General features: G+C 30.2%; 1 protein-coding gene across 1 annotated transcript in view; it reads left to right on the forward strand.

Annotated features, from left to right (window-relative positions):
* Positions 1–780: 780 nt before the first annotated feature.
* Positions 781–12276, forward strand: part of LOC111617181 — a 47938-nt gene continuing 36442 nt past the window's right edge. Inside the window, exons 1-2 of the mRNA XM_023358513.1 lie at positions 781–894; positions 4359–4849. Coding sequence (XP_023214281.1) covers positions 4550–4849 — 300 coding nt within the window. The 5' untranslated portion in view covers positions 781–894; positions 4359–4549. The remainder of the gene's footprint in view (positions 895–4358; positions 4850–12276) is intronic.

Raw genomic sequence — 12276 nt, forward strand, 5'->3', positions numbered from 1 at the left:
TGCTTCTTGATTTTTTCATTATTCAATACAAATAAATAAATCAGAAGCATCGGTTAATCTCCCGAGCACTCTGAGTGATGTAGGATTAGGTGCTTGCGTTTATATGTTACACTTTTAGCCTATTGGGCTATTTGGATGTATATGGTTGTTTGTTAATTAAGTTATGGCAACGCAACACTTGGGTGATCTGCCTAGGGGATGCTTTCCGGGAGGTCTTTTTAAGGGAAACTGGCCCCTATTTAGGCGGTAATTATTGCTTCCCCTATGACGGACGTCTGGATCCGCGGCTGTGCTTAAATGGAATTACAGTACTGGTAATTTTTCTATTTCAGTAATTTCAGTCAACCTGTATGTAGGCTAAACGAATTACTATAAATTCATTTATACAGGTTTAACTTCTTTTTAATTCATTAACCATAATTAATTTAGGATTAAGCGTAATAATTGAAAACAGTTAAGTAAATCAATTTCAAGTAATTAAATTATAATTTAATTCGAAATTCTAAAAAAAAGTAGAAACATATTTTACAATTAAATAAAGAAAAATGGATCTTGTATAAATTCAAACCGGGTACACAAATAGTATTTAAATGTTTCTTCTCTAATTTATTAAATAAAAAAGTTTATAAATAAGTGATTTAAACTTTAATCAAGATTAATTTGAACTTTATCTTGATATGAGATTGTATTTTGTTGACCTTTAACGCCCCATAACAGAAGATCATTGTCGTATATCGAAACTCAATCTACTGACCTCGGTTTAATGAAGTGCTAGATGTTCAATAAGTTTCTCTAGTTCTATCTGATTCAGATGATAACGGATACATTTACATTTAGAAATCAGCAGATAATATAAAAATAAAATTTCTCTACTTTATTGAAGCCAGCAGCAAGGTAAGTACGAATTATATAGAATATTGCAATTTGAAATGCTAGAAATTCTAGAATTATTGCGCGTTTTTTGAAAAATCTATGAAGTTTCTAATATGTACATAAGATTTTAGACTATATTTACAATATTTTCTATATTAGAAGGTTAATAGAAACTTAAAATGTATCAGTAAGATATGTATATTTCATTAAAGTACGGTTTTCAGAAAAAATTTTAAATGTATGAAACAATTACATTATTCGCATCGTTAAGTGTTAAATTATCGTAAACGAAAAGTTTTTTTTTTTTTTTTTTTATAAATATTAAATAGATGTCTCTTCCTTTCTGCAGAATTTTTAATATTTTGTAATGCAATTCTTTGTAATTCCTTCCACAAATTAGAAATATTTCAAGACACAAAATGAAATTAATTTTTGGTTTTATAATGTAAGGTATATCACATGAAAATCTGTAACTTGAGAATGTATGTTTTATTCTATGTTCCGGATGATAATTTATTTATTTATTTATGTTTTAAATGCGCAACGAGGTCAAGTTAATTAGTGCGCACTAAATATCACTTATGAGATAAGATAATTAGAAATATTATAAAATTAATAATTAATCACAAAGTAGTTTGATTTGAAAATTGATACATGCATTTAAATAAGTTATGGAGAAATCTTTTTTAAAACTCTTCGCTCTTTGAGCCCTAAGAGGGTCTTCTTTGTAGCAAGCCTATTATGGGTTTGGCTAGGCCACCAATGGGGCGGCCGGAACGGGGCCCCATTGGTGGTCTATCAGATATGTCGGGCCGGAACGGGCCCGACATATCTGATAAACCACTTCCAAAAATTCTTGGGATTTTTTGACCCGTCTAATCCCGGGTTTCCCAGAGCGATAGGATGCCACCTTAGTCATTTGAACTGTTGTTATGGAGTAATTAGAATATTTTAAAATGGCGAGCCTAAGTTTCTTTACATGGTTTATTACAGGATGCATATACAAGTATGCTTCGATAAGTTTATATATATATAAATTTATTAGTATTAGTGAAAATAGGTAATGTATAAAATCATCCAGGCAAATGAAATATTTTGTTTGCTTTTGTAACGCGTGAAATAATCTACGATGTCTAAGTTATACGCCCTCGATATTATATGTTGCAAACCAAACTCCAGTTTGCGCAATATTGGAAGCTTGTCTACGATGTAGTCGATAATAAGGACAGAAAATGGATATGATGTCCTGATCCTAATTGATCATGAAAAGTGGCAGATTACTCAATAGGTGCGCGCCTAGGATCTTGTCGTCTCGAGGGGCCTCAAAAATTACATAGCAAAAAGATATGACTAAAAATTTAGTGAACGTTTAAAAAGTGTATATTACAAAAAACCTTGTTATTTAAGGATTTTATTGTCTTTTTAACATCAAAAAGCCACTTTTACATAAAGGACCTTGTAACAAAATTGTGCCTATGGCTTTATACGAACATAATCCGCTATTGATCATGAATTAGCCTAAAGATCCGAATCAAATTCGAACCTGGATACTCCAGTGTGGTATGTGAATGCATAACGCTTGTCTATCTGACCGGAGTGTTTCCACTAAATTTTCCTATAAATCAAAGTGTAAATTGTATGTAGGAAGATTATTCAGCACTGACGCCGAAAAGGTCCATTTTGCCGGTGTTATTTGGAAATTGAGAGGTGGCAATCGATATTTCAAGAACGCCGTCATTTGAAGATCTACAGCAGTATATAAATTAGAAATTTTTGAATAAAATCACAAAATTATATAGTACATATGCAAAATAGTATTTATTTTATGTGACGTATGTCATATAAAATAAGTACTATTTTGTTACAATTAATTGTAGCATAATTTCTAATAATCCAAGCAAATAAAATAAAACCTGTAAGTGATTTTTATTATTCTAACTAGAATTAAAATGTTTGTGAAATTGGCTAGAACTATGAAATGTTATTAATAAATTGCAGTTTAAATTAAAATTTTTTGAAGACAAAATCAAAAACGTATAGCCTTTTTCTAATATATGTTCAAACGGGGATTTTTGCATAATTCTGCTTGAAAGTTTCGGAAAGTATTTAAATAACTCTCTAAAATTTTAATAGCAGCAATAAAATTACTTACAATCACACAATTTAACATCCGGCTTTTAGACATCATCCGAAGATATCGCTCCGAACGGAGCGATGATCTTCGGATGATGTATATTGATTTGTAACGCTTACTCATATAAATGAAAAAATTGACGTTGCTCGAATTATTAATTTATTATTTATTTCAGTACTTTGGCACGTCAATTAAACATATAATGTATAAAATAATATTAAACTTTTCGAACTCTCATATTAGGCTAAATTTGGAGAATCCGTGCTTCTCGCATGGACAACTGTATGTGGCCGGCTCACGCGTCGAAAAACCTTCCGATTTATTCGTGTACGCACCAGACGGAAAAACAAAAAATATCGTGAATCCACAAACACTCCAATAAATAAATAGAATTGAAACGACTTTTTGAACTTTTCTATGAGCACATTATCGTGTGCATTAGTGATTCGATCTATAACGAGGAACCCAAATAATAAGGGACTATCCTAACTCGACGAGTGTCACAGACCAGCGGAAAATAAAGGACTTACATTACTCCATTTTGTATTCAAATGCAATGGCGTATTATTCTATGGGCTAAAAGGGCAATTACGTGCCCTAAATATTTAAGGTATTACGTGCCCTATTGTAATATTTTAATATTTAAATATTAAAATATTACAATTACTCAAAATAATATTTTATAAGAAAATATTTTTCCAAAAAAATTCTCCAAAAGAAAAATTTCTGAAGTCAACACTGTACATGGGCTTCTAATTCAAATTCGTCTGGGCGCTACGAAGCTATAACGCGCCACTGTTCAAACGTAGCGAACCACTAAACACTGGTAAATGATTCGCTCGTAGTTGGTCGTGGGTTCGCGCCTCTCCAACGGGCTGGGCATACGGAGTCTTCCGGGTTTTATTCGCGTTAGTAACACCTAAATAGGGACCAGTTTCCTTAAAAGACCTCCCAAGAGGCATCCCCTCGGTAGATCGCCCATGTGTTGCGGCAACACGACACATGGGCGATCTACCGAAGGAGAAAGAGAAAGGAAAACACTTCCCTTTCTTCTTCTCCTTTCAGCTAATCATTTTATAGTGTGATATCTTCGTATTTTTATGACGAGGGAGCCTAGCCGAATTGATAACGGGCTGGCTAAAAAGGCCCTTTTAATGCCCACACGACAAAAATGTTTTGAAAATACTGTTTTTAAATATATAAACAAATAAAATTATTTTATTTAATAGATAAACAGAATTTTAAAATAAATTTTAATTAAAATAATTCAAATAATATGCGTAATATTTATTCTAATCGTCGCGTTATTTACGAAAAATAATCATAATATTTTATTTTATTTTTATGACAGAAGCTGGCAACGTAAAGAAAACCAGACGAACTAAACGTAAATAAATACAATCCGCTAGGAGGCAGTGACGTCAAGGCGAAAATCACGAGAGACGATTATGAGAAGTTTATGAACGTATTTGAGAAAATTTAACAATGTTATATTGAATTAATCTTTTATCGCAGGCGAAAAGAGATTAAACTAATGTAAAAATGGAGATAATCGAACGTCGGAGTAGACGTCCGGAATCAATGGAGACCACCGGAGTACTCGTCTGTAATTGTACTTCTTATTGCTACTTTACCTTGGCCATTATACTTTTCTCGGTTGGAACTGTCATAACTATCCTTGCTTTGGACGACAGCGAAAATTTCTTCTCTAGTTTGGGTCACATGTGGGTGGTTGGACCGATTTTTATAAGTTCTGGCCTCATGGTTGCTGTCAAAACTATAGTTTACTTAAGAAGGGAAACTATGGTCACTTTTATATCAAGGCAGAGGTCTTTACTTAGGGTAAGTCACTTTTAAATCCTCTCTTACATCCTTATTTCACTCTGTGTAAATATTGATCAATATAGAGTTTATTTTTGCCTTATAAACAAACAACAAATTCTTGATTATTTTAAAGATTGTTTGTTAGAAGTGCATCTAGGTAGCCCCAATGGCAGTACTTCAAAGCCTGTGGTGTTTAATTATTTAGCCCACATGACTCTGCCGGCTTCGATTATCCGACTTGACTGTTTGTGGAGTACTTGATGTTATACATAGTTTTAGGGACGCACGTCTACATGCAAAGCATGTAGAATAGGTGTTAGACTGATACATGTTAAAACCTGACCTTCATACCATAGGGGTTACTTAACCACTTTGCTACTGCTGCTTTCAGCTCATTGCTCTCTTTGGATCATTGAGAATGAAGACACTGAGATGAAGGAACATATAAAAGTCATTTGTGCAAGGTTTGGGCTATACAAAGGAGATTCAAAACATTTCCATCTAAACTGCTGAATTTTTTGTATGGAGTGTTTGGGTGCACTTTGTCATAAAAAGTGATTTCTGACATCAACATCAACATTACCAATTCTGAATGCTATGTATGATGACATGATGGCATCAGAAATCCATGAGGATAGCATGTTTTTGATTCCAAATAAGTGGCGATAACCTTCCATGTTAACCCGGTTTTTTTTTTTTTTTTTGCTTTGGTGAAGATTGATGATGCTATTGCATGGATTGTTGTTTTGACTCAATGTTCACTTGAGAAATTTGTTTTGTTACCAGCAATGAGAGACAATTCTTCTTCCTCTTACTTGTAACAGTCTAAAACAGGGCTTCTTAAACTTTTTTGTTCACAACCCCATTTATGATTGTGATTTTTTTCGCGACCCAAAAAAATATAAAGATATATACAAATTGGCAAAAACAATAATGGTGTACTATCACAGTTCACTCTTGTGTTACAATGGAACAGAGAACTGAATACACTGAAAAGCGACAACACTACACTAGTTCACACTATAATCAGTGTTGTTAAATTGTTGTCTCGCTGCACCAGAAGTGACACAAAGTGCATCTCACGAAACCTATGATACAAAGCGTGCCATTTTCAAACTCTCACAAATTATTTTCAATATTTTGCATTAAAATCTCGCGACCCCAAGATTTCGTTAAGTGACCCCAAATGGGGTCACGACCTATAGTTTAAGAAGCCCTGGTCAAAAAAATAAATATATAGATTCCATTCTGAAGTAAAGCTTAGGCAAACTGACAGCATTGCCTAAGCTTTACTTCACTCATTATGCTAGGGCCATAAATTTTATATAATTTGCAATAAGTTTCTGTGGTATTGTGACGTTTTGCATTAATAAAATAATATCAGATCTGCAAAGTCAGATTACTGATCTGACTTGCAGCTGGTGGAATTGTTTATTCTTTCAGCCATTATAAATCTGTCATGGAATAGAAAATATAGACTGAAAACTACTTAAAGATCACTTATTATTATACTTAGAATTATTATTAATATTNTAATATTTTTAAAAACTCTGCTGTCAAAATTAAGTCTTTTGCCTTTTATTATAATTAATAATATAAAAGTTATTTTTTAACTAGGACATTGTGTGACCTTTATTGTATTGTGATAGAAAGAAGGCAGAGCTGGGAAGAAAAAAGCAATGCTTGCATTTGTTAGACACAGAAAAAGTGATCCTTGTACCTGACAGTCATGGATAGATGAATTTTGCACTTTCCATCATGAAAGAGGCTATCTTTGCACTGGCTGGGGGCACAGAGATGATCCTTGCACTTTACAACAACACGGAGAGGCAATCCAAGAACAAAGCAATCAATGCCAAATGTTTTATTCTTGAGTTCTGTTTGTTTTTTGCTCTATTTTCTGTTAGGTGTATGCAATACTGTTTTTTAATTTGACTCCTAAATTTTGTTAGGTGTGCTGAGGGAGCACAGATATTATTACTTTGACTCCACTTTATATGAAAATGACGACATGGATTACTATTTTCTACATTTAAATTTTACATTTCTGGAATTTTCATCACAATCAGCATAAAATGGCAAAGTTTTATGAGAATTAGCTTATCAAATTTTGAGAATGAATTCAATTCTATAAATACACAGAAGGCATGCTAGCGAGTTTGGGACATTGTGTGATTTGTGAGACATTATGTTGTCACACATGCTTTTGTTAGGACTTTGTATCTTGAAAATGAAGTCATGGACCCCATTGTTTATTTCATTTTTTGGTAATTAATGGAAAATGGCAACATTTTATCAAAGTCAATTGACAGATTTCGAGAACAAACAATTCTATAAGCCATTATAAATCTGTCATGGAATAGAAAATATAGACTGAAAACTACTTAAAGATCACTTATTATTATACTTAGAATTATTATTAATATTATTATATTAGAATTATTGTACATGTACTGTACAATCCCATATAGTGGGGGTTGTACAGTACAGTACAGTACATGACCAACCATCAATAATCTGTAATTAGTGACTGGGCTTTATTTTTGACATACACCTCATACATCAAAAAGATAAATTTGAAAAAATTAACACATTATTTGATAAATTAACTTTTTAAAATATATTATAGATACCAGACGGAAAAACAAAAAATATCGTGAATCCACAAACACTCCAATAAATAAATAGAATTGAAACGACTTTTTGAACTTTTCTATGAGCACATTATCGTGNATCAGATCTGCAAAGTCAGATTACTGATCTGACTTGCAGCTGGTGGAATTGTTTATTCTTTCAGCCATTATAAATCTGTCATGGAATAGAAAATATAGACTGAAAACTACTTAAAGATCACTTATTATTATACTTAGAATTATTATTAATATTATTATATTAGAATTATTGTACATGTACTGTACAATCCCATATAGTGGGGGTTGTACAGTACAGTACAGTACATGACCAACCATCAATAATCTGTAATTAGTGACTGGGCTTTATTTTTGACATACACCTCATACATCAAAAAGATAAATTTGAAAAAATTAACACATTATTTGATAAATTAACTTTTTAAAATATATTATAGATACATATGATGATGATGATTTGTTTTAATTCATAATTTGAGAATTAAAATATGAATAAAATGTAGATTTTATTACTTTTACAAGAGGATAGTTTAGTTTTTGCACTGTCTAATAAAAAAATTCTAAAATATTCGAGTTAATAATGCAAATATTTAATCTGAAGATCTGTATGTAGTTTCTATGATTAAATTTTTGATACAATACTTGTAAATTTTCATTAAGTTGCAATAATATATTAATTATTAAAATTTCCTACATATTTAAATGATTGCTTTCTAAAACTCTTCTATGTATTGATTTATGATTTATACTTCAAGGTCTTTACAAATTTTTTAAAAACAAATATTGTGGAGTACTGCCAAAATACTTCTTTAATAAAAAGGAAACCACTTTTCTTAAGTTTGCTAAAATGAAGAAAGGTAGTTTCCTTTTTGTTATCTGTTTATGTAAAATATTTTTAAAGTATAATTTATGTATTTACTTGTTAAATTTACTTGTTATATTTTAATATATCTATATTTATTGCTAAATTTGTGGAAACAAGCATTGTATCATTTCTTAATAAGAAGCTGTTATATAATGAGTAATTTATAATAGTAACTACCACAACTTTATAAATAACTATACAGCTACATGTACAATTAATGTCATATTAGCATTAAACTTTTATTTTTTTTATGCAAATTAATTGAAGATTCATGATAAATTCAAGATAAACTAATACAAGCTGATTATACTTTGAGTTGTTATTGTAAATATATTTAATATGTCTGCAGTGTTAAAAAGATGAGATTATATAAAAAGCACAATACTTTTATTATAACATGAAATTTGTGCTTGAAGAGGAAAAGTTGGTGTATTTTTGGAAGATTATTCCTTTACAATTGAAAATGAATCAGTTTTTCCTGTTTTATTACGTGTTTTGTGCAATGTTTTTCTTATTATTGATAGTTTTAGTATTTTTTTGCTACTCAGATGGGTTTAATAGTCATCAGTCTGATTTTAAAATGTGTACAACAATATTTACATGTATTATATAAAACATTCATCTGTTATACTGAGTCATGACAATGATAAATCTTCAAATTTTATAGTTATCTTCTTTGATCAAATTTAATAAATTAAATATTTACATTACAAATTANTGTAAATTTTAAATGAAGGAAATTCAAACTCTTCTAATAATTAAGAAGAAATTTCCTGGAATTTCATACCTTAATGTTCTCTGTACAGAATATTAGACTGTCTCTGATCAAAGTTAAGAAACATACTAGAGCAATGCTTGGCCAATAATCTTAGTTCCAATAAATAACAACTGTTGTAAGCAACTGAAATAGATCCACCGGAGAGATTGAGAACATTCTTGATTATTAAACTGTGCTGAAGTTTCTTAGGTGAGTGTTTTATTTGCTTGGTGTATTTACCAAAAAATGATAACCTGGAACATTAGTTACCATAAAATAAATAAATACCACATTTCCACATGTATTTTTCAAACTTTTTTGCCATATTTTACTAAACAAAAATTGAGATGTGAAAAATATGTGAATTATTTTCAAAGATAGACTATATAAGTATTTATTCACTATTTATTCAACCTTTGGTACAACATAGTTCTTCTAAGTACAGAAAGATTTTTCCTCTTCATAAATCTGCTGACCCATCCTCAACTAGCTCTGGATCATAAGTTTGAGTTTTCCTTTAGACTGGATGTTTATATGTTGTATAAAGAGAAAACATTTGTTTTGTGGTGTTTGTGCTTTTGCTCCTGACTAAATTAGAATAATCTGAAAGAAGTATTATTTGATTTGTTTTGTATTAAAAATGTAAAATTTGAAGAATTATTTAGAATAAAATTTAAACTTTTCATTTAGTAATGTTACTGAAGATGAGATTAGTTATAAAATAACAGTAATTTTGGTAGTGTAGTTTTAGTTTTTGCATTTCCGGGCATATTAATTTGTATAATGTCTCGATATTTCAACTATACTTTTATATTGCAATTTCAGGATTCCCAAAGTACTAAGATTGTGGAGATTATAATTTGATGTGCATAAACATAAAAAAAATAACCTTATATTCCTAGAATATCCATTCTTATCAATATAACATATAGTAACCTGGTTCATTTGCCTTATTATAATTCAGACTTTGGTTGCTCTGTTTTTAAAATATATGTAAAATTTTTTTCTTTTTTAACACTTGGTGTGTTCTTTCTGGAAGAAATCCTAAGTATGCTTTGTTGAACAATATTTACATGCAATATATAAAGTAAGAATATATATATATATCAGGAAATAGACTTTTTATGATCTATATAATTTGAAGTTTAAATGCTTTCTAACAATCCTTTATACTGGTAATACAACTCGGTAATCCTGTAATGTTTTAAAGTATTTAAATTTAAAATATAGGAAACAGCTTTTGTGACATTTTTGTAGTGAGGCAAGTTTTCCTAATGCAATAAATTTACATTGTAAGAAATAACTTGTCAGTTATATATTTAAATTTTTAAAAAGTATTGTAGGATTTACATGTTGATTATAATTATTGAAATTTCTGCTATTCATGTAAGAATGAATTGACAATATAAAAAAGTTAAAACATTTTTCCCCATGATTTGCATATAAACAAATAGGGAAACTTTTGATTTATAGGAAATTATGAAATCTAATTTTTGTTTGCAAAAGTATCTTTGTTTTTCTTTCTAATTTAGAGGAAGAAAGCAGAGGTTTTGGTTGACACAAAATATTCAGGTGGGCTATTTATACCATACCTTTCATAATTTTAGATTTGTATGTTTTACTCATAGATCTAAATTTATTTATTTACTGTATTATGCGTACAAAGATAGTGTTATGTGATTCAAGATGACTGCTTCTGCAGTTATGAAGAAACATTCTGTTAAAAACAAGATAAAGAAAAAGATACATAGTCACTGTAGATTTTACTTTAACTTGATTTAAATGCAATTGACACGGATAATCAGTTTGGACGGTAAACTAGATAAACCAAGAAAAATCATAAAACAGAATTCTTTCGTTTGTCCAACAGTAATTATCAGTCGGTAACAAAAATTACTTTTTTGAAATAGCTAGGTGGAAATTTGGAAGGGCAATGCACACTGTATTGCAAGTAAAACAAGCAAGAACTGTCAAGTTAATTTATTATAATAAATGGTGCCATGGAAGTATTTAAAAAATAAAATATGGTAAATTATATTGGTTGATTTTTAATAATTAATATGTTGTTATTTATTGATGAATGTTTGTTAAAAATTCCAAATTAACTAATTTACATAAAACGGCAAAGCATCTTAATAATAACTTGACAAATTATTCACAAGTAACTTTCTCAGATCTTGTGGAATGAACTAGGAGTCTCATAAAGATAATTTTTGGCATCCATTTTAATTTGAAGTTTTGCTTTGAATTGGAGATTGAGTATTATATACATTTGTTTAGAGATAAAATAAAATTTACCAATTTTTCTAGCTGATGTATTTATTGTCGGACCCCACCCATCACTACCCAGCTGTCTCATTGTGGGCGTGTCTGAACCCATAATGGAGCTTGTGAAAAAGACACTCTTAGTGCCCTCAGGACAGAGAGTTTTAAAAGCAAATGTGTTTATTGTCAATATATTTTGAAAGGGGCCATCNTATTTATTGTCGGACCCCACCCATCACTACCCAGCTGTCTCATTGTGGGCGTGTCTGAACCCATAATGGAGCTTGTGAAAAAGACACTCTTAGTGCCCTCAGGACAGAGAGTTTTAAAAGCAAATGTGTTTATTGTCAATATATTTTGAAAGGGGCCATCCATTTAATTGTGTATACAGTTTTTAATTCCCTTTCCTTTAATTTTGTATACAGGAGTTCAGGGACCCTCTGACATTGAAGAAATGACTATAAAAAGTTTAAATATTTCCTAACTATTGGTTTATTCACATGATTAGTAAGTAGGCTTATAATAAATTTGCATGCCACTACACTTTGGTGTTGTCTTGAGTTATATTAAATTAAAATTATTTTTAAACAGACTGCAGTAATATAGCTAAAATATACCTGCATAGACGTTAAAAAATATTTGTATCATCACACAAATATTTTTTTATCCAATATGAAACTAATAAACTTGAATGTTATAAAAGGATTTAAATTAAAATACCACTAATGAAAACTTTAACAAGTCTATCCAAATATCCATAATGAATTTATGAATATTTGGATAGACTTGTTAAAGTTTTTACCAAACTCAGGCATTAGGTCACATTGAAACAATAAGCAGGTCACATGTTGTATATCCCTGGATTAAACAGTCCAAAACAATGCAATGAGAATAAGTTTGTCATTTA

This window comes from Centruroides sculpturatus, unplaced genomic scaffold (genome assembly GCF_000671375.1).
Source record: "Centruroides sculpturatus isolate CEXI.00-Female unplaced genomic scaffold, Cexi_2.0 scaffold96, whole genome shotgun sequence".
Taxonomy (NCBI): Eukaryota; Metazoa; Arthropoda; class Arachnida; order Scorpiones; family Buthidae; genus Centruroides; species Centruroides sculpturatus.